This window comes from Alnus glutinosa, chromosome 1, assembly GCF_958979055.1.
Source record: "Alnus glutinosa chromosome 1, dhAlnGlut1.1, whole genome shotgun sequence".
In the NCBI taxonomy this organism is placed as follows: Eukaryota; Viridiplantae; Streptophyta; class Magnoliopsida; order Fagales; family Betulaceae; genus Alnus; species Alnus glutinosa.
This window is the reverse complement of record NC_084886.1, coordinates 28469381-28492443: the sequence shown is the minus strand read 5'-3', so window position 1 is coordinate 28492443 and position 23063 is coordinate 28469381. Positions and strand designations below refer to the sequence as shown.

The following is a 23063-nucleotide window of genomic DNA, read 5'->3' as shown; positions in this document are numbered from 1 at the left end:
TTCAAAATCTATAAATAATTTCTTAAACATAACTAGATCGATATCACTACGCTAAACAACCATATCTGCTTCGAGGTTCATGACTTAGTGAGTAATAATACACATGATGACAAATTATTATGTAATGAACTCAGTATTTATAAATTACATACATAAATGCAATGTTATAGTTTATCATTTGACGATGTCATAATGGATGCAATATAGATATAATATATGACGTAATAAGATAATCATGTCATAGTTCAACACCATATGGTCTACCCAAAATATTAAACCCTTATAGCAAGGTTGGAGCTGTCTCAAGAGACTTGTAATACAAAATTGGTGCCCTAGATATGTACGCTATCGTCCATCATTAGCAGCCTGACCGAGTCCAAGCTCGGGTAGCCCATGTTGTTAATAACGTTCGTAACTGTGACCCCATTCAAGCATGGTGCGCCAGTCACAAAATAACCATTGGATCCAAGGCCAACCATAAAAATAGATAAACCTTTGACCATAGGGTTAACCTGTATTGTAAGCTCGTAGCACTTATCCCGCATGTACTAGTGTACCATGTCATACGATGAAATTTAATATTCACCATCTTTTACATGCATGCTTTTATAAACTCATCATTTCCATTATCTTGTTATTCATCACTCATTTTCACAAAATATAATTCACAGTTATCAAAATGCCCCATAGCAGTTATCCTACATATACCGGTGTATCATATCATACGGTGCAATTTAATATCCACCGTCTTTTACATGCATGCTTTTATAAATTCATCGTTTTCATTATTTTTTTATTCATCACTCATTTTCACAAAATAGAGTTCACAGTTATCAAAATGTGTATTTCATGGAGTTGTAAATATGTATGTTTGGTACACAAAATAATCATATGTATACGGAAAAAATAATAAGAAGTATCCATATGAGTTTTTACTCACTTGTATCAAACGACTCATCCGTAAAGTTCTCTTGAGGCTCCACAACCTTGATATCTGAGCAAAACCTATCATTAGCCCTAATCCCAAGTTAAAACTAATTCTAATCTTTAATAGGTCCAAAGTAGGTATTCTGCTTGACCCACAAACTTTTGGGACATGAGGATTGAACGTTCAAGATACGATGATCAAACGTTCGACACATGAAGAATGATCGTTCAAAGCACGAGGATCGAACATTTGGCCAAGGAGATTGAATGTTCATTCCTGGTAGAAACTTAGTTTCGAACCAAAACTACTCCTAAGCATAACCTAGGGTCTTAACAACACTCATAATACGGTTCTAAGCCATATCAACACCTCATGCAATAATTACAATTTTTAAAACATCAAGATGCTAAACCTACTATTAAGCTAGCATTAAGACCATTATAATGACTAGATGATTAAACCTATGGTTAAAAACCACAAAAGCATATTGTCAGCATAATTAATATAAAAGAATGAGTTTAAGCTAAGAGTATTACCGATTTAAAGCGAAAACACATCCCTCACACCGAAGCACTCCAACACACTCTAACTAGGGTAACACAAGCTTAAATGGCGTAAATCCACAAAATAAAATGGTCTTCCTTCCCATCCATTACTTTTGAAATTGGCATGTAGATGTCGGATACAAAGCCTATGTTCAACTCTAGGATACATTGACTCAAATGTGTCAACAAGTCCCTACAAATGAAAAAAGAAATGAAATTAGCATAGTGTTTTTTTAATATAACATTCACATGCGAAAAACAAAAAGGAAAAAAGAAGTAAAATATAAATTTCACCTTTTTGTCTATGAGACTGAAAAACCCATTCACACTCCTCAATAGGGCCAATGCAATCTAGAAGATTATCCATAAACTATATCCATGAGTTTCTACACTCAGTTTTTATAACATCATATATAATTGGGGAACAAATCATCATTTCCATCCCTACCTATCACATATGATAATAATTGTCTCTCGTATGAGCCCTTAAGTAGCAACTATCTAATGCAATCATAGGTCTAAACTTGATAATTAGACATTTTTTGTAGGCATCTAAGCATACAAACATCCTATGAAAATTAGGTCTATTTTTTATCAAACCACACATGCTGTCGAGGTTCCATTTTTGCACTGATGCAACATAGTCCCAAGAGTTTTGTAGTGCTCAATCTCATACCCAGTGCACAACAGGTACACTACACCAAACATGCCTAAAATCTAAGCCGTAAGTTGAGGAATCCAGTTCCCTTGTCTACAAACAAATTCCTTATGCAGATCCCTCCCATTCATCTTTTTTCTCTTCCTTTCCAAGTAGAGCGAGTGAGCGAGAGTGAGAGTGAGAGAAACTGAGAATAAACTTGGTTGGGATGGACTCCGACGAAGACAACGCGCAGAGGGTCCCGCTGAGCCAGAGGCCCGACTGGTCGGATGTTACTCCCCTTCCCCAGGACGACGGTCCAAATCCAGTCGTCCCGATCGCCTACAAGGAAGACTTCATCGAAACTATGGACTACTTCCGAGCCGTCTACCAGGCCGACGAGCGCTCGCCTCGCACTCTTTGGCTCACCGCTGAAGCCATCCACTTGAACGCCGGCAATTACACTGTAATCTACTACTCTCTCTCTCTCTGTTATGGTTTTGGAGAATGTTAGATGGGGTTGAATGCGTTTGACATTGTGTTATTCATGTATTTCATTGGCTTCGTACTTAGCTCTGAGGGGGTGGATTTTAAAATGAATCCTAAGATCACAATACCCATTTGGGAAAATATAAAGTCGATCGGCTTATGTGATATGAACATCGCTTTGTATAAATTGTTATATAATAATCATCACTATGTGTCATTTTACTTTTATCACCGAATAATTTGATGATGGGATTGTGATTACACTGTTTGAAAATTAGATTTTATAACTAAGGAGACATCTTCACCTTTGATATCAACCATTAGAGATATAGCTATACCAGGGTTCTAAGGGCCTTGATTGAGGGTTAAAAGCACCTCGATTGATAAAACCAAGTCAATTCAATGCTGATGTTCTCAATAGTGTGGGGATGCTTGAGAAAGAATCAATTCTGAAGGGAAAGGAAGCTGCTTGGTGCATGAGTGTCACAAATGCTGCCCCAGCAAATCTCACTAGTTAAGGTGAAAAGGACTTTGGTGGTCTTCAAGCCTAGGACATTATCTAAATATACTACGGAAAACCACAAAGGTGATATCTAGAGATGTGACTTTGGAAATTTGAGGAAGGCTTCAAAGCCTTGTAAAAGGGAGAGATAGTTGAAATCCCCTCTTCTCTACAACATATTATGGGCTTTACTTAAATGGTTTTTTGCTTTTTGAGGGATAGATATTGGGAGTGAGATGTTTAACCATCTTTCTTGAGTGGAAAATTAGTGGATTCATGAATTCGTCTCGGTGGTGGTCTGTAGAGTCTAAGGAGTTTGGCTTGTCGGTAGTGGGTGGTTTTACAGGCATTAGGATTCATGAACGTCGGAAAGGAGTGTTGAGGTCCAATCTGATTGATAAAGATGAGGCTGCCTGGTTGATTAAGTCCTTTCATGATCTGGTTACGGTGCTTGATAGTAGAGTGTTTTGGAATCAATCCGTTTCAGGCTTTCCGCGGATTCTTGCGCAGCAGTGTGCGAATAGGCATGGGTACTTTCTGACCATAGAAGAATATGAGGGGAGAAGAAGGAAAGGGTCTGTTTTAGTGCCTAAAGGAAGATTTGGTGAGGGGTGGAAGCGATTCGGGAAGGAGCTCCGTTTAGCCCTCAATAGCCTGCTTGCTGGCAGTTCTCCAGAGCACTTTAAAGGCAAGGCTATGTTACAGCCTAAACGTCTCTTTGAGAGGAGAAGGAGCTATGCTGACGTTCTGCGAGCTCCTTTGCCGAAAGAGAAGGCGTGTTTTTACCATAAGGAGGTGGATCCCCAGACCCGGGCGTCGTCTCTGGCGATGGGTTCTTGTGATCAGGCGGCCCTTTCGGCAAAATTGGCTACGGCGAAGCAGGCTGGGTTGAAGATGGAAGAGTTGGCGAAGGATTTTCCGGCGAAACCGGCGGGGTAGAAGGCTGAGAAGATGGAGAAGGCCCTTCCGCCGAATCCGGCAGGGCTAAAGATTCAAAACGCAGGCTTGGATGAGTCGTCGGATAGGGTGTCTGTGTCAGACCTTAGGGGTAGGGGAGAGGGCTCTAGCCCTACTGTGTTGCCTTCTGCACCACGCAAGTCACACGTCGGTGATTGCCTCGAGCTGTGCAGCATCAGGAAGACGTTGGAGACGTTGCATGAGGAAATAAGGTTTTGTCTGGCTGGGCTGCGGCAGTTGGAAGACGAGGTGATGGGTAGGACCAATTCATTGGGCTCCAGTCCCTCTCGTCCCAATTCCCTGTTGCCCGATAGAACCTCTTCGAGTCCACCAAAGTCAGCCCTCCTTTGCAGTTTCCCATCAAGAGGCCCAAGTTTCTGTTTAAGCCTAAGGCTGGGTCGGTTCTGCGACCTATTCCTACTCGCCAGTTCTCGCTGGACGTGGGTGCATCTTCTTCTGCTGGGCCGTTGAAGCCGTTGGGTAGGTGTCCGGCCATCTCGAAGGCTTCGTGTAGTCCTCCCAGTCGGGTGTATCAGCGTCGGAAGTCACGAAACCGGTCTTCCTCAACTGCTTGGAGAGCTAAGCCGGGGCTAACTATACCGGAGACTGGAACGAGACAGAGCAGGGAGAAGGGGGAGGATTCTTCGAGGATTGGGGAACAGAATTTCTCTCCGGCGTCCGAGGAGTTGCTGTGTGGTGGGTTAGGAGTGTCGAAAGTTTTTCAGCCCGTTGATAGTCAGTTGGAGGAGCTAGCAGTTTCTGGTCTTGGGCTGGAATCAAACGGCTTCTGTCAGTCTGGGCTGGGATCTACGTTAGCTGGAGAGGCCACCGTTCTAGGAGAGAAGGGTTCTGTTGCTGAAATGGGAATCAGTATGGAGTTGTTGGCAGAGGATGGAGGGCTGATGTTGGCTTCTCAGGTAAATAGCTCGCTGGTGAATGCTGGACTGGGTTGTTCTGGGTTTGGTGTGGATTCTGTGGCTCAGAGGCAGGAAGAAGGTAGTCTTGAGCTAGTTTTATTCTCCTCTTTAGTAGGTAAAGTGGGACTTGAACCAGAAGCTTGTTCAGGGGGACCTCTAGAGGGGAAGTGCCTCTGGGAAGGAATGGTGGCTGATAAGGGTAATTACTATACTGAAGGACTCTTGCTGCAAGATAAGGCTAGGAATGGTGGGGGGATGTTAGAGAGTTATGAACCGATTGTTATTACTCCTTTGGCAGTGGAGGATGTAGACGGGCAGAGGGTGTCTCGCCTAGATGGGTGGTAGAAAGAATTAAGAGGTTTTATCCTACTATTGGGCTTTCTTGTGGTCGTTTTGAGGACAGATTGCTAGCTTTGTTTGAGGAGATTGAAGCGGCTAGAGATCTCTCTTTGGCTGAACCTAAGACTAAGCTTTCGCCTGCTAAGGGGGTGAAAGGACAGAGGGAACTAAATAGGCTATCCTGGTCTATGAATTTTGAGAAGAGAGGGGAGCAGTTGGACAGAGGCAGGCATAAGGGTAGGGGGCCATCTCGCTTTTATGACGCCTAAAATTTTGACGTGGAATGTTAGAGGGATTAATGCGATCAAGAAAAGAATGGAGATTAGAGGGCTTCTAAGGGTTTGGAAGGCGGATATTGTTTGCTTGGTGGAGACAAAGATGGCAGTTATCTCAAGGGAGGTGGTTCGAAGTTTATGGGGCTGCCTTTATGTTGATTGGTGCTACCTGGGTGCTAATGGAGAGTCGGGTGGAATTTTGTTAATGTGGGATAGAAGGGTGGTGGAGAAAGTGGAAGAGTGTATTGGTAGATTTACTGTTGCATGTTCTTTGCGTAACATTGGAGATAATGTTGTTTGGGCTTTTGGGGGGGTTTATGGTCCGAATGATGACAGGGAGAGGAGAGATTTGTGGGATGAATTAGCGGGACTGATGAGTTGGTGGGAAATGCCTTGGTGTATTGGGGGAGACTTTAATGTGGTTCGTTTTCCTAGTGAGAGATCTAGTGGTGCTGGCTTTTCTGCAGCTATGGAAGAGTTCTCTGATTTTATTTTCTTGCATAATTTGGTGGACCTTCCCCTTGAGGATGGCCAGTTTACTTGGTCGAGTGGCCAGGAAGATCAAACTTGGTCGAGATTAGACAGGTTCTTAATTTCTCCGGAGTGGGAGGATCGTTTTCCTGAAGTTTCTCAGAGGAGGTTGACAAGAATTTTCTCCGATCATTTTCCTTTGTTATTGGATTGTGGGACTAATAGAGGAGGAAACAGGTATTTTAAGTTTGAAAATATGTGGCTGAAATACGAGGGTTTTGTTGAGCAGGTGAAAAAGTGGTGGATGTCTTACGAGTTTTCGGGTCTTCCTAGCTTCGTTTTGGCCAATAAACTGAAGGCCTTGAAGGCTGATTTGAAGAAATGGAATGAAGAAGTGTTTGGTAATTTAGGGATAAAGAAGAAAGAATTACTGGAGGGCATTCGAGAGCTGGAGTTAATCGAAGAACAACGTGGCCTAGAGGAGGATGATAAAGTCCGAAGGGTAGATATGGCGAGAGAGATGGAGAAGACCCTTCTTTTTGAGGAAACAAGCTGGAGGCAAAAATCTAGAGCTTTGTGGTTAAAGGAGGGGGATAAGAACACAAAATTCTTTTACAGGGTGGCCAACTCACATCGTAAATTCAACCAAGTGGACTCTATGAGTATTAATGGTATAACTTCCAGAAATCCTGCGGAGATTAAGGAGCACTTAGTTCATTTCTACAGTATTTTGTACTTGGAGAATTGCTCGTGGCGGTCTAGGGTGGAGGGCCTATCTTTTTTATCCATTGAGGCAGAGGAGAGCATTTGGTTAGAAAGAGCTTTTGAGGAGAAGGAGGTGTGGGAGGTAATCAGGGATATGAATGGTGACAAGGCGCCGGGTCCTGACGGTTTCACTGCAGCTTTCTTTCAGAAGTGCTGGGATTTTTTAAAAACTGACATTATGGATGTTTTTGCAGAATTTCATTCTCGAGGAAAGTTTGAAAAGAGCTTGAATGCTACTTTTGTCTCTTTGATTCCTAAGAAGACTGGTGCCATGGATGTCAGAGATTTTCGCCCTATTAGTTTGGTAGGGGGGGTTTACAAGATTATCTCAAAGGTCCTTGCCAACAGATTTAAGTCCGTTGTGGGCAAGATTATCTCCAACACTCAGAATGCGTTTATCAGAGGTCAACAAATTTTAGACTCTGTGCTTATTGCAAATGAATGTGTGGATAGTCATATTCGATCGGGGGAACTTGGACTCCTGTGTAAGCTAGATTTGGAGAAGGCTTATGATCATGTGAATTGGGATTTCTTGCTATATTTGCTTCAAAGATGTGGTTTGGGGGAAAAATGGAGGGATTGGATACGTTTTTGTATTTCAACGGTGAGATTCTCCATTCTTGTTAATGGAACCCCTTCGGGTTTCTTTAATAGCTCTCGGGGATTGCGTCAAGGAGATCCTCTTTCTCCATTGTTGTTTGTGGTGGTTATGGAGGCGTTGAGTCGGATGTTGACTGCCGCATTGGACCAGGGTAATTTGACAGGGTTCTCAGTGGGTTCCAGTGATTCAGAGGCACTAGTTGTGAACCACCTGCTGTTCGCTGATGATACTTTGATCTTTTGTGGTGCCCAAGAAGAACAAATTCGCCACCTGAGATGTATCTTCTTAGGATTCGAGGCAGCTTCTGGGTTGAGAATTAATCTAGGTAAATCAGAAATTGTCCCAATTGGTGGGGTAGAGGAGGTTGAAAGGTTGGCCAATCTTCTTGGATGTAGGGTTGCCTCTATGCCTATGACTTACTTGGGTTTGCCGTTGGGTGCTTCTTACAAGTCCAATTCTATTTGGAATGGTGTTATTGAAAAAATGGAAAGGAGGTTGGCGGGTTGGAAGCGGATGTACTTGTCGAAGGGTGCCCGGTTGACTCTTATCAAAAGTTCGCTCTCCAACATTCCAACTTATTACCTATCTTTGTTTCCTATGCCAGTGAGGGTGGCTAATCGTCTTGATAAAATCCAAAAGGATTTTCTTTGGGGAGGCATTGGTGATGAGAAAAAGTTCCATCTTGTGAGTTGGAAGAAGATTTGTACACCTTTATACGCAGGTGGGTTGGGAGTTCACAATCTCATCCAGTTCAATCGAGCGCTCTTGGGTAAATGGTTATGGAGATATGGTAGGGAGAGAAAGGCTTTATGGCGTTTGGTTATTGATGCCAAATTTCAAAGTCTTAAGGGCGGGTGGTGCTCGAAAGAGGTCTTGGGTTCCTTTGGAGTGGGTGTATGGAAACATATTAGGAGGGGGTGGGAGGATTTCCGGAATTTTGTTCGTTTTGAAGTGGGGAGTGGAGCTAATATTAGTTTTTGGCATGACCGGTGGTGTGGGGATAGTTCCTTGAAGCAATGCTTTCCAGCTCTCTTTTGTATTGTTAGGAACAAAGACGCGATGGTGGCGGATAATTTGGTGGTCCTTAATGGTGTAGTTCAGTGGAATGTTCTTTTCACAAGACATATCCAGGATTGGGAGATGGATATGGTTCTCTCTCTCTTTGACCGATTATATTCTACTTCGATTCGTCATGGTGAGGGTGACAGATTAGTGTGGAATCCCTCTAAAAAAGGTTTATTTGAGGTGAGTTCCTTCTATGTAGAGCTCTGTAGGAAAGATGGCCCTTCTCTTCCTTCTTTTCCTTGGAAAAATATTTGGCGTGTTAAGGCTCCAACTAGGGTGGCTTTCTTCGTATGGTTAGCAGCTTTGGGCAAAATTTTGACTCATGATAACTTGCGTAAGAGGAATGTTATAGTAATGGAGTGGTGTTGTCTTTGCAAGAAAAGTGGGGAGTCTATTGATCACTTGTTGCTCCATTGTGAGGTAGCTCGGGCCCTGTGGAGCTACGTTCTTAATTTATTTGGGGTTGAGTGGGTTATGCCACATTCGGTGTTGGAGTTATTGATTAGTTGGGGAGCGGCTATTGGGAGTCGGCATGCGAAAGAGGTTTGGCGGTTAGCTCCTCTATGCTTGTTGTGGTGTATTTGGAGGGAACGGAATGCTCGTCTGTTTGAAGATGTAGAGACACCTATGGTGGAGCTAAGGAAGCGGTTGCTCAACACTTTATACTCTTGGTTAGCGCCATATCGTAGTTTGAGTGTCTTTACTTTTGTAGACTTCTTAAATTTACTTTCTGTTCGACCCGCTTAAGGGCTCTCTTGTATACTTCCCGTGTATAAGGGTTGCGCCCCTTAGCGCTTTTCTATAAATTGCTATTACCTATCAAAAAAAATATTGGGAGTGAGTATCCTACTGGTACGATTGATTTCTTTCTAGTTTTCCTTAGTTTGGTTGATTCTTCACCTATTGGGAGAAATTTCACAATCTACTATTTGTATAGATTTCGCAGAAAAGAAACCCCTTTATTTGTCAATGGTAGAAACAAATTAAAGAGGTAAGGATGATTCTGGCATTAGGCACTTACCTCTTGAGCCAACTCAAAGTTTGTTGATTTTGCCAATGTGCTTAAGCTAAAACGGCACCTCCATTCCCTGTAAGAAAAGGGAGGATGAGGTTGTAGGTACAAAACCATTTGAGTGCTTTATGTGTATTTAACTTAGCAGTACAAAAAAAGAAAAAAAAAGGTTGGTTCATTATTACTAATCACATAGGGGTGGAGCGAGGAATAGGAATTATTATTATTATTATTATTATTATTATGATTATTATTATTATTATTTTTGTGTTGGGGGGAATGGGAATATTATAGATTGCATGTGATTGAGGATTTGAGGCCCATATATCTAAAGACTAAGACAATTTCAAAAGGTTTCTGTGGGACCATAGGTATTATTATAGTTTTGCCCCTGCAGTCGCGTGCGTTTTTAATTCCTCTTTTGAACTATGGAAATCCAAATCTACCCTCATTTTAACCATTGTTTTCTTGTACAGCAGATGTTCCAAATATATGATTGAAATATTCAATAATCTAATATTTCTAATTACACTATACCTTAGATATCCTATGCAATGGATTCACAACCCTTAATAGGTAATGGTGTGAGCCTAGGTTGCCACTTATACTTCTTGATCTTCTGGTCTTACAATCTTGGTTATTGTGGTCCACTATTGTCGTAGTGTCATGACTTTCTTGATCTAATAAGACTGGGGTTTAGTTTTCTTATTAATTTGTTTTAACCATGACAAGCCAAAACCTTTTCATCTATTCCTTTCTTGGCTAGTTTAAATTTCCTTTTATGTGGAAAGCGAGTGAAAGACTTACCAAAAAAGAAGAAGAGGTGAGAGATAACAGGAAAATGTCATGTGATATGGAAAACAGAGAATATTGTTCAATTTTAAATATGGTTGGGCACCGACCTGATTGGAGTCAATGCCTAGTTCCAACTTCCGAACAAACAAGGGTCGGAAATCAAATTAGGCTTCTAATGCTCACCTGCACCCACCGCTATTCCAAGTTGAGCCAACCTTGACAATGCTGGTTCAAAATGTAGGAAATGGGTCGGGCTTGTTGGGCCTCTCTTGGCCTTTTTCTAGGATGGAGGATTATCGGGAGCCAGTGCCTACAACGAATTGTGGTCCAAGAGTTAAACCTCCAACCTCAATAGAATACAATTGAAGGACAAACAACACATCAGACAAGTCTCCAAAGCAGACCACTACCGACAACATAATGTACAAAGTATTAAGGTGCCATCCCAAAGAAAGACTCATCTAAAGAATTTTTTCCATTTCAAACAAAAAATTAAAATAGAAAAAAGTTAACCCCAAGGAGTAGCTCAACTGGCTGAGGACTACACCTCATGAAGCGGAGATTACTAGTTAGAATCTCCCATTCTCCTCCCTTTAAGGGCCAATTACTTATTGTTTATAAAAAACCTCTCCAAAGCAAACCGCCACTGACAACATAATGTGGAAAGTATTGAGGTGCTGTCCCAAATAATGACTCATCTAAAGAATTTTACCCTTTCAAACGAAAAATGAAAATAGAAAAAAGTTAACCCCTAGGGGTAGTTCAACCGGCTGGGGACCACGCCTCATGAAGCGGTGGTTAATTAGTTCGAATTTCTGCTTCCTTAATAGAAAAAAAGTAAATGATTTTTTTTTTAATAGAAAACCATATAGATCCATGTAGATGCGAATGGAATCCATCCATCCATATATAGATTTGAAACCTAAAAAGGCTGGTAGTGAACCAAAAAAAAAATCCCTACAAAACAACAAAGGGCAGAAGAAAAAACATGCAAAAAATCATATTTTGATAAGACGAATGGTCTTTAGACACCAACGAAGGAGGAAGATTGACAATGTGGTGTCCGGTGGAGAAGAGAAGAGACCGAGCGAGGCGAGAAGCCTAAACGTCGCAAATTTGAAGGAATGACCTTAGGGTTTCTTTTAGGAGGGTTATATAGAAAGTCGACACCTTTAATGTTTTAATGTGGTTGCCTCTCTTGTATACTTTTCGTGTTCGAGGCCTTTGTCTTTTTCTTTTCAATATGTTAATGAAAATAAGAAGAGAATGTAGGAAAATGAGTTGTTTTATATATCACCTGTCAGTCTATCCATTCGCTTATATATAGGAGAAGAATTTACAATATGACAAAGAACATTCTAGAAAGAGACAACTGGTAGTGAAACCTCATCAAGGCTATCTTCTAGAAGAGTACAACATAACATTCTCTCTTTAACACTCGCCCTCAAGTTGGAGCATATATGTCATATAAATCCAACTTGGAACAGAGACTTTAATCAACATTGGGGTAAGTGGCCATTGGTGGCATGCATATGAGTTTGCCATGTACATTATACACATGAATCTACCTTCTTTTCTTTTCTTTTTTACCTTGTAGTTCTCGTTCGCTCCCCTCATTGATCTTTCTCTCTTTCTTTCTTTTTTTTCTTAAAATTTAATTTATAATGATATCCTATTTTCTCTTTCCTCTTTTAATAATTTTATTTTTTAATAGTATGCTTTGTCATCTGTTAGAAAAAATTATGGAAATCATAAAATCCTAGCTACTTTGGGAAATACTTTAATGTAGAAGTATATCAATTTCACAATTTACTTGGTCTAAAGCTAATTACTTTTCATGCTAGAGTGCATGGAGGTCTAGTGGCTTAGGCACTCATATTGATATTCTTGAATACTGGATGTGATGTGGGTTGGTAAGATATTTGTTTGAACCTAAGGTCTTTATTGGACTTTTACAAGAATGTTCTGTTACTGTGCCATTTTGTTTGTTCGTACTTCAAATTATATATTTTAATAAATATAGCATGTTTTGGAACCTTATATGTTACACAAACTCTATAGATTGTCCATGCAAAGCTAGGAAATCATATGTATTTCTAAACAAGAACCCTCAACATCCTAGGTATTAAGCTTTTTGAGGAGGCCAAATTCTCACATTCACAAAAATTCTTGGTGACCATTTTGCTTTGGGAGAGAATTTATTAATTCATTTTTTAAAGAGTTGGGACTAATAAAGGTTCTATTTTTCATAGGTATGGCATTTCAGGCGTTTAATACTCGAGGCTCTCGATGGTGACTTGCATGATGAACTGGGTTTCATTGAGAATATTGCTAAGAGTAACTCCAAGAACTATCAGATATGGTGAGCCATAGTATCTGTACATGTTGATTTGTTTGTTTTCCTTTCTGATGTATGTAAAATAGAACAAACATTTAATGAAGATGTATTAAAAATCGTAAGCTGATGTTTTATATCAAACAAGATGCTATCACCCTATCCTGAACTAATTGATTTTCAAAATTGATGTAACATGCTATAGAATCCTTGTTTTGGATTAGCATTTCGAGAGCTAGGGATAGCAACATGGTAGATTTGGTTGCCTTTACTTCTACTTGAATCACTTAGGGAGTCCTGTATCAGATGGCCGGTAGGTTTTGGCCCATCTGGGGAGATTGTTGTGTGGGATCAGGGCAATGAGGTTTGGGTTGGGGAGGATGGAGACTCCGCTTACCCCTTGGGTGTCTGTCCCCCCGACATGCCCTTGGATTGGGTGTCGGATGGTGTTGAGGATGAAGATCCGTCCTTCGCGATTTTGAATGCCATTGAAGAGGATTTCCATCGGGTTAAAAAGGTCGCACGTCTTAAGATCAAAGGGAGGAGCGAGGTGTTGAATCTAAAAAGCTCCATTAACTACGGCAATGCTAGTGTGCCCTCTAGGCTCAGGTGAGGAAAGGCTCAAGTGCTGTAGTGTTGAGTGCTTCTTGTGGGTTTCGGGTTTAAGGGCTTAGGTCCTTGTGGGTTTGTTTGGGTTTCTTTTTGTGGGCTGGTTTGGTTGTTCCTGTGTGATGCAAGCGTGCCCTCTAGGTGAAGGAAATGAAAGGTTCGTGCTGTAGCTTTGAGTGCTGCTTGTGGGTTTTGGGTTTAAGGGCTTCAGTTCTTGTGGATTTGTTTGGGTTTCTTTTTGTGGGATGATTTGGTTGTTCCTGTGTATACTCCCTGTGTACTTAGAATCGCCTTACGCTTTTTTAATAAAACATTTTTTATAAAAAAAAGAAGAAAGATCTGAGTTTAGCTTAAGAATAAAATCGAAGATATATATAAAATTTGAGCATTACACATTTTACCCTCTACTTATTATGTGAGGTAGTTCTAATGTGTGCTTGCAAGCAATTTGTGAAATGTCAACTGTTAAAGTAGTTTTATCTTATCTAGTTATTCTAGAAGTTGTGGTTAGCTTTATCTTGTTGATAGGGTATAACTATCTGATGTTAGTCTTTGTACTGTATCTCTGTTATAAATAATACATATATTTGTGTTTTTGATGGGTAATGTAGCTGTTTGACCCACCATTTATTCATTTACATCAACGAATGGAAAGGTTTGATATACAAGCAGAACACCGAGTACAAAGTGATTTTTTTTTTTTGCCATTTTACCAAAGGAATGGATTGACCTGCCTTTATTTTATTAACGGGGTAAGTTCAAGGTTGCCCTTGTAATTATGACATATTTCTCTTAAAAGTCTTTGTATTGGTGGTTTCATTCTGGTCACAAACAAATCCAAATGGATTAGGCCTGTCGTTATATTAATCGCAAGGGTGAAGTGATGAAGCTATTGAACAGGTTCTTTATTTTTTTTCCTTGAAATCCTGTTAAATTGACTAGGGCCATTCTATCATTAGAACCTTTCGTTTTTATTTTAAGTGAGTGACATCTGATTTTGCAGATTTATTAACAAGACAATCACATGCCCTCTCCATCTGAAAATTGCTCACTCTTTCCTTTTTGGTATCCCTTGATGTTTTTCAATGGTTAGAAGTCAAGGCCTGAAACTTTTCTGCTTTTCCAAATTACTACTCTTCTCAAGTACTTTTTCCCACCATTTAGGGTTATAGAATGAGAGGCTAGAAGCAGAATAGGTTCCAGTCCTTTTGATATATCAATATATGTGAAGAAAGAAAAAGATAGGATGATAATATCAGCTCATGTTGAAGACTGCGTTGAGGCGTGAGGTTAGTTGGTGCGTTTATTGGCTGGAACTGGTGGAACCTTTTCTTTCAAGTGTTTTATCAAGTGGTATCATGTCGTTTTCGCGAAGATGGTCAATGGAATCCAAGGATTTTGAATTGTTAGTAGTGGGAAGTGAAATAGGGATCCGTTTCCGTGAAAGTTGCAAAGGAACGTTGAGGTCTATTCTTATGGATAGAGACGAGATAGCTTGGCTGGTGCACATCTTCGAGGAGCTGGTGGTAGTGGAAGAGTTGGGTTTTTTGGAATCAAGCTCAACCTAGGTTTCCTTGGATCATTGCTCAACGTTGTTTCAACAAGCATGGTGGCTTCTTGGTGGTTGAGGAATTTGATGGTGGGGGGAAAAGTGGCTTGGTCCTAATTCCAAAAGAAAGACGCGGTAGGCTGAGATCTTTTTGGCTCGGCGTTATGTTTGGTTAACGAGCATTTTAGAGCTGGGGTTAGATTAGTGGCGGCAGAACCAGAGGTTCAGGCGGTGAGGGGGACCAGGAGGAGTTGTCACCACTGGAGGAGAGCCTTGGTGTTTCTCCAAAGCCGGTAGCTAGGTTGCCTAAGTGGGTGAGAGAGCTTTCGGTTGGAGTTTCGACGGACAAGTCTATCCAAGCTTCGGCGATCACCAAGAGGAAGATCCAAGCTCTGGTAAAAGTATACCCAGTTTATGGCGAAAGCAATTCTGGTTTCGGTGAAGACTTCCCATCCTCCAGTGAAGCTTTTCACTTTGGGTCCTGCGGTTTCTGAAAAGCAAGTTGCGAAAGAGGGGGGGTGGCTTCTGACGCACTTTCATTTTGTTGAAAGTCTTGAGCTAAAGTCTTGAGCTTTCCAATCTGAGAGAGACGTTGCTGAAGCTAAAAGAGGAAGTAGGCATTTGTTTGATGAGACTGGACTCGGTTGTGGATGGGCTTCTGGGCAGTGAGCCTATGCTGAGTTTACATCAAGCCCTTCCCAATTGTGGACCTAAACTCACCTCAAAGGATCGGGTAGTTAAATAGGCTGGTGTCTTTCAACCCACTGGTGCCTTTAAACCCAAACTCAAGGGTCCGGTTTTTAATCCCAAGAGTAGGGCTGTGTCTTCTAAAAGGTGCTGGTGGATTTGGGTGTGGGTTAGGAGACCGACCCAAAAGGGAAGGTCATTGCCACTGGTGGGTCGGCCCATTCTTGGGTGGCTTTGGACGCGGGTCAGCCTGGTGACCCAGGCGCATCGTCGTCTGCTGGGGGTGTTCCTGCCGTACTGCGACCGCCGGTGTCCACGAGTTGCTCTCTCTCGGTGAGTGGTGCGGTGAGTAGTCCGTTGGGGCTTTCGGGCTATCCTTCTTCAATGGCTCTTTCGGCAAGATTCCGGTGGCTGTTTTGTTGCCTGAGAGGGTCAAGTCACAGTAAAGTCTGCCGGTGAGTGTGATTTTGGTCGCCGATCGTGTAGTGCTGCATCAGTTGCTGCCAGTGAGTGTGACTTTTGCAATCTTCGGTGGTCAAGGTGAGAGATCTGGGGCCGTGGTCTCTGTTCTGAGACTGCCAGTGTTGTGTTTTCTGTGTCTTGGACAGATGGGTTGGGTTTGTCAGTGGATCTCTCTTCGTTTGCTCAGTCTCTACAAAGGGCTGCTTCTAGCTTGCCAATCGGGTGCTCAGATTTGGTAGTGTTTCAAGAGGGTGCTCAGTGTAATGAAGAAGAAAGCAGTAGGGAGGACTTGCGTGTTGCGGAAGAGGTGGAAGGAGAAGTTGAAATTGGTAGGTTGCCTCCTCCAAATACCTATTCCCCATCCTCGGGGGGTCGTTCGGGGTATTCTAATTAGGTTATTTACTGTGCGAGTGAAATTTATCCCATTGTGGGGATCTCGTATGTGGGTCGTAAGTTGCAATTGCTGGGCCTCTTGACTTTTCTTGAAGAAGAACGTCGACTAGAAGCGTTGGTGACCTGTCGAGTTGTAGTATGTAGGGTAAAAGGGAGGTCAAGAATTTGGAGAGTTTAGTCAATTATGATACTAGAGGTTCTTGTTTGAGCCATGGTAAAAGGAAGTAGGAGGGGTCATCCAGTTTTATTATGAAGCCAAGAATTCTTTCTTGGAACGTGAGAGGGTTGAACAAGAGGAGTAAACGCCCAAGGGTTAGTAACTTGCTCAGAGATTGGAAGGTGGATATTATTTGCTTTCAAGAAACTAAGATTCAAAGTTTATTGCGCAATGTTGTGCGCAGCTTATGGGGTTGCAATCATGTGGGCTGGTGTTCCATGGACTCAAATGGGGCCTCAGAGGGCATCCTGATTATGTGGGACACAAGGGTGGTGGAGAAGGTCGATGAGTGTGTGGGGGATTTCACCCTCGTAGTCTCGTTCAGGAACTTTGCGGATCATTTCGTCTGGGCCTTTGCAAGTATATACAGCCCGAATTCTTGATGCGATCGAAGACTTCTTTGGGATGAATTGGCTAACATTTGTAGTTGGTGGAACTTGCCGTGGTGCATTGGGGGGGACTTCAATGTAACACGTTTTCCCAATGAAAGATCTGGCGAAGCTCGTCTTTGTTCTGTTATGACGGATTTCTCTTACTTTAGTTTTGATCATGGCCTCATGGATCTCTTGCTGGTTGCTCTTTTACTTGGTCGACTTCTCTTGATCCTCCTGTGTGGTCTAGGATTGATTGTTTTCTTGTTTCCCATGATTAGGAAGTTTGGTTTCCATTGGTTTCTCAAAAGAGGCTTTCTCGCCTTTATTCGGACCACTTCCCAATCCTCCTTGATTGTGGTGGTGTTTCAAGAGGGAGCAGGCCTTTCAAATTTGAAAACATGTGGCTTAAAGCAGAAGGTTTTTTGTGGGTCTGGTGAAACAATGGTGGGATTCTTATTCGTTCCAAGGTTCGCCTAGTTTTGTTTTAGCTCGCAAGCTCAAGGCTTTGAAATTGGATTTGAAGAAAAGGAATGAAAAGGTGTTTGGCAATGTAGAGAGAAACAAGAGGAAGCTTATTGACGATCTTCAGGCTTTTGATGTTATTGAAGAAAGTAGGGCCTTAGGTGAGTAGGAGATATTGAGAAAAGGCTGAGGTTCTCTTATGGAGGAGGTGAATTGGAGGTAGAAATCTAGGGTGTAGTGGTTGAAGGAAGGTGACAAGTGCACTTATTTTTTCCATTCCATAGCCAACTCAAATAGAAGGTACAACTCTTTGGACTCCTTATTGATTGGTGATACTCAATCCTCTGATCAGACAGAAATCGGCGTGCACATTGTCCAGTTCTATCAAAAGCCTTTTATCGAGCAGTGTAGGTGGAGGCCTATGGTGGATGGAATCTCCTTTGATTTTGTTTTGGAGTCTGAGGCTAGTTGGTTGGACAGAGCTTTTGAGGAGGAGGAGGTTAGGAAGGTAGTGTCAGCTATGGTTAAAGATAAGGCGTCGAGTCTTGATGGCTTTTCTATGGTTTTCTTCCAAGCGTGTTGGGATGTTCTGAGGGTGGACATTATGGAGGTGTTTAGGGACTCTCATGATGGAGGTGTATTTGAAAAAGCCTCAATGCTTTGTTCATTTTGCTTATTTCGAAAATTCCATATGCTATTGCTCTCAAATATTTTCGGCCTATTAGTCTTGTGGGAGGAATTTACAAAATTATTGCTACAGTTTTAGCAAATAGATTGAAGACTATTATGGAGAAGGTAATTTCTAAATCTCAAAGCGCCTTTTGTCAAGGGGAGGCAAATTCTTGATTCAATCTTTATTGCCAATGAATGTCTTGATAGCAGATTAAGATTTGGAGAGCCTGGCATCATTTGTAAAATAGATTTGGAAAAAGCTTATGATCATGTAAATTTGGAGTTTCTTTTGTATATGCTCAGGAGGTGTGGCTTTGGGGGAAATTGGTGCTCGTGAATAGCTTATTGTATCTCGTCTGTGCGCTTCTCAGTGTTGGTGAATTGCTCCCCTAATGGTTTTTTTAGTAGCTCTCGTGTGTTGAGACAAGGGGATCCTCTCTCAACCTTGTTGTTTGTTTTTGTGATGGAGGCTTTGAGTCGAATGATTTATGATGTGGTTAGTGGGGGTCTGCTAGAAGGCTTCAAAGTTGACAATGCTACTTTCTCTCATTTGCTATTTGCCGATGATACTTTGATTTTTTGCAATGCTCGTCCTTCTCTGTTGCGCTATCTTCGGAGTCTCTTTCTTCTGTTTGAAGCTGCTTCAGGCTTGAAGGTTGGCTAAGTCAGTTTTAATTCCTGTGGGGGATGTAGATCAAGTGGAAAGCTTAGCCGGAATCTTAGGGTATGGGGTTGCCACTTTGCCGGTGAAGTATTTAGGTCTTCCACTGGGGGCTTCCTATAAGTCTTCATATATGGGATGGTGTTATCGGGAAGATTGAATAGCGGTTGGCCAGTTGAAAAAGGTTATACCTTTGCAAGGGAGGTAGAGTCACCCTTATCAAGAGTACCATTGCTAACTTTACCCATGTATTTTTTGTTTCTATTTCCTCTCCCGGCAAGTGTAGGTTTTCGCGTTGAGAAACTGCAATGAGATTTTTTATTGGGAGGGGTTAGTGATGAATTCAAATATTACTTGGTGAGTTGGTCCAAGGTTTGTACCCCAATTTCAGAGGGAGGGCTGGGTATCAGGGACTTGGTGATGTTCAATCGGGCTCTGTTAAGTAAATGGTTGTGGCGTTATGGGATTGAGAGAGAAGCTTGGTGGAGAATTGCAATGGACTCAAGTTTGGCAGTTTATGGGGAGGTTGGTGCTCCTTTGAGCCCGCAAGTGCCTTTGGGGTGGGGTTGTAGAAGAACATTAGGAAAGGGTGGGAACATTCTTAAGCTTTTCTAGATTTGAGGTGGGGGATAGGACTAGGACCAAATTTTGGCATGATCTGTGGTATGGGGATTCGGTTCTTAAGGAAGCTTTTTCTGTTTTATTTGGTATTGCTCGTGCGAAGGATGCCTCTGTTGCGGACAATTTGGAGCTCTCGAGTGGTTCAAATCAATGGAGTGTGAGCTTTTCTAGAGAAGCGCATGACTGGAAAGTGGATGTCTTTTATTTTTTTTTTTTTTTTTTTTTTTTTTTTTTTTAAGGTGTTGCACTCAGTTAGTATAAGAAGAGGTAGTAAAGATAGGTTGTGGTGGGTCCCTTCCAAAAAAGGATTGTTCAAAGTCAGGTCTTTCGTTAGCACTTTGGCTTGCTCTATTGAGTCGATTTCTGTGGAAGTGTGTGGCGAACTCAAGCTCCTTCGAGGGCGGCATTTTTTGTGTGGTCGGTGGCCTTAGGCAAGATTCTTACATTGAATAATCTTAGGAAGATGCATGTTATTTTGGTGGATAGATGTTGCATGTGCAAGCGAAATGAATCAGTGGATCACTTTCTTCTTCATTGCTATGTGGCTTACGCTTTGTGGAGTGCTCTCTTTACTCACTTTGATGTGTCTTGGGTTATGCCTAAGAGTCATCGACTTGTTTGCTTGTTGGTGGACGTCTGGAAGGCCGAGAAGTGTTGTGATTTGGAAGATGGTGCCGACATGCCTTTTTTAGTGTGTTTGTAAGGAAAAAAAAAAATAGGTGTTTTGAGGATTTGGAGAGGTCCTTAGAGGATATTTTAGCTTCGTTTTGGACGGTGGCTTTTGTATCCCCTTTGTCGCTTAGTTTTAGTGATTTTCTTGTTTGTTTTTCATTTTTTAGTTAGGTGCTTTCTCTTTTATACCTCCGGTGTACTTATGGGTGTCTTACGCTTTTAATAGGACCAATTTATTAGTTATAAAAAAAAAAGAATGAGAGGGCAACATTAGTATTGAACAAGTCTCAGAACCTCTGGCTCAAAGTGACTTTGGTGTGTGGGCCTACCACTACTCACTAAATAATGTGTATGAGTTTTTAATTTAACCAGATTAAATTTTGACTAATATCCATGTTATCAAAAATAAGCATCTGCATTAGAAGGGAATAGAGTTTCTTGCCACTGTTCCTCTAAGCTTAGAATAACAATGCCTTATCTTCCCCTGCCGGAGTCATTCTCTAGTGTATTTAGTTGATGGGCTCGTTTACTAGTGTAATCTGGCCAACAAATCCTTTTGAACCTAGATTTTTTTTTTTGTAAACAGTAGTTTCGTTTGAATAGGCTCTTCTGATTATGTAAATTCTAGTGAAGTTGTCCTTTTAATCTATTCAACCAACTGCCAAATTGTCGTTGAGATATTTTTTGGGGTTTCTATAGCTTATTTTGCCCTTACCCAGGTACCACTGCATTGATCTAAGTGACAGATATTTGTAGGCATCATAGGAGGTGGGTTGCTGAGAAATTGGGAACTGATGCTACAAGCAAGGAACTTGAGTTCACCAAGAAGATACTTACTGTTGATGCTAAAAATTATCACGCCTGGTCCCATAGGCAGGTTTGTTGCCTTCCTTATGCCAAATAAGCCACACGGAACTCCTCCTTGTATGTATATTTTAAGATATATATATATATATATATATATATATATATATATATATATATATTTGGTAGTAAAATAGTATTTTTTATTTTATTTTTTTGTTTTCTTTCTTTTCTCTTTAGTGCAGTGGGTTCTGCAGGCACTAGGAGGATGGGACGATGAACTTGATTACTGTCGGGAACTCCTTGAAGAAGATGTTTTTAACAATTCTGCTTGGAATCAGGTATTGTGAGTGAGATGTTGCATTTCATCTTTATAGTTTGTTATGTTAGTTAGTTTTTGTAAATCAGCCATCATCATATGATGTTTTGTTTGGAACAGAGATACTTCGTTATAACAATGTCTCCTCTCCTGGGGGGCCTGGAGGCTATGAGAGAGTCTGAAGTGAGCTACAGTGTTGAAGCCATAGTAGCCCACCCTGAGAATGAGAGCTCCTGGAGATACCTTCGAGGGCTTTACAAAGGCGACATTGAGTCTTGGGTGAATGATTCTCGCGTTTCTTCAGCTTGTTTGAAGGTTTTGAGGGCCGCCAAAAACAACAACTGTATCTTTGCTCTGAGCACGCTTTTGGATCTTCTCTGCCATGGTCTCCAACCAAGTCAAGAGTTGAGAGATGTTGTGGATGGTCTCAACAACACTTCAGGCTCAAATCAACCCGATCCTGACTTGGCAAAAACTGTTTGTTCTATCTTGGAATGTGTGGACCTGATGAGAGCTAACTATTGGAGGTGGCGCAAGACCAAGCTTCCTGCTCAGCCCACTTAATACCCACAAAATTGTGTCGTCTCCTCTGGTATTTCCGAGCATGTATGTCTCTGTTGATCTGAGTGAATGTACACAGGATAATCCTGTTCTTGACATGGTAACCTTAATTAAATTAGGTTACATCATTCGAATCATTGTTCATAACTTTCCTAAATTGTGAATCTTAAACATCTCATTCTAACTAATTTGGAAACCTTATGTTTAAAGTCTTGTGAATAATCACATCTTCTTTAGGAAATTATCGTAGCCCAAAATATTCTTAGGAAAATTAGATTCCAAAAAACATGTTTTAGGATCGAGAACAATCAATCAAAAATCTTCAAAGCAGTTGAATTAAAATTCAACACAAGCGATATATCATAAAGCCGATAAACACAAAGAACATGTATAAAATTTAAACTAAGTTTTCTTGAAGTTGGCTCTGATACCACTTGTTGGAGATTATGCGCTAATCAAAGTATGCGCAGCGGAATACCGATTCCAGAAATTTTTTTTCTTCAAGATAAACATGGCAAGATTAATTTAACAAACATGTTCAGGGTACCTACAATCGAAATTGGCCTCTCCTAGGCTACTAGGACTAGTTGACTTTGGTTGATTTGCTAATTTCATGTTGAATAGTGAGGAATGTGTTCTTCGTGTTCTTGACTCAACCTCAATTTATAGACTTGGATTTACACTCATGATAGGGCTAGAAGATAAAATTGGAGTCGTAAGAGAACTATAATTCCAATCCCTACTATCTACTATCTAGGACTAGGATTTTAATCTTACCTTAATTGCTACTAATTTTCTAACATGGGCTTGGGCTTTATCCTTTAGGCTCAATGCTCCTTAATCTCTTTTTAAGTCTTTTGGAATTAATTCAAAGAGCCCATAGCTCTTAAATACTTAAACCTATAAGAAATTAATTCCTTAAGTCCATAGCTATTTAATTGCTTAAACGCATATGAAATTAATTCCTAAGCCCAATCATCTCTAAGTAATGAGCCACTTAGGAATCATATTCCTTTGACTCATGTTTTATCAAATAAAACAATCCAAAATAAATAAATACATAATAGAGGCTCATAGCATATTGTCAATTTACATTAGCTCAAAGGGGGACCTAAAGGGAAAAATACAATTAGTTTTAAACAAGTCTGTGACAATATCACACGATCCTATTTAATCACAAATGATTTCATTAAACAAATGTGACTGCATTTTAATATGTATTTTCAAATTAATGAATCAAGCCTCTCGACGTACTTATTTATTACATATTACCATTCCATGGAATCATTTTGTAGTCGAAACAAAGTCAATACACTGTTACTTAGTACACTCAAGCCCGAGCTTTAGGATAATCAACCTCCATATAT

General features: G+C 41.0%; 1 protein-coding gene across 2 annotated transcripts; it reads left to right on the top strand.

The window, feature by feature from the left end:
• The first annotated feature begins 1933 nt into the window (after window positions 1-1933).
• LOC133878082 (protein farnesyltransferase/geranylgeranyltransferase type-1 subunit alpha-like) lies at window positions 1934-21905 on the top strand. 2 transcript variants are annotated; one of them, XM_062316586.1, is made up of 5 exons: window positions 1934-2576; window positions 12551-12660; window positions 20769-20889; window positions 21074-21157; window positions 21256-21905. In XM_062316586.1, exons 1-5 carry the CDS (start codon window positions 2340-2342, stop codon window positions 21697-21699), a joined length of 996 nt encoding a protein of 331 aa, XP_062172570.1. In that variant the 5' UTR covers window positions 1934-2339; the 3' UTR covers window positions 21700-21905. The 2 variants fall into 2 exon arrangements, with proteins under 2 accessions (XP_062172570.1, XP_062172562.1); XM_062316578.1 differs by having other exon boundaries at window positions 1941-2576; window positions 21062-21157.
• Window positions 21906-23063: the final 1158 nt, after the last annotated feature.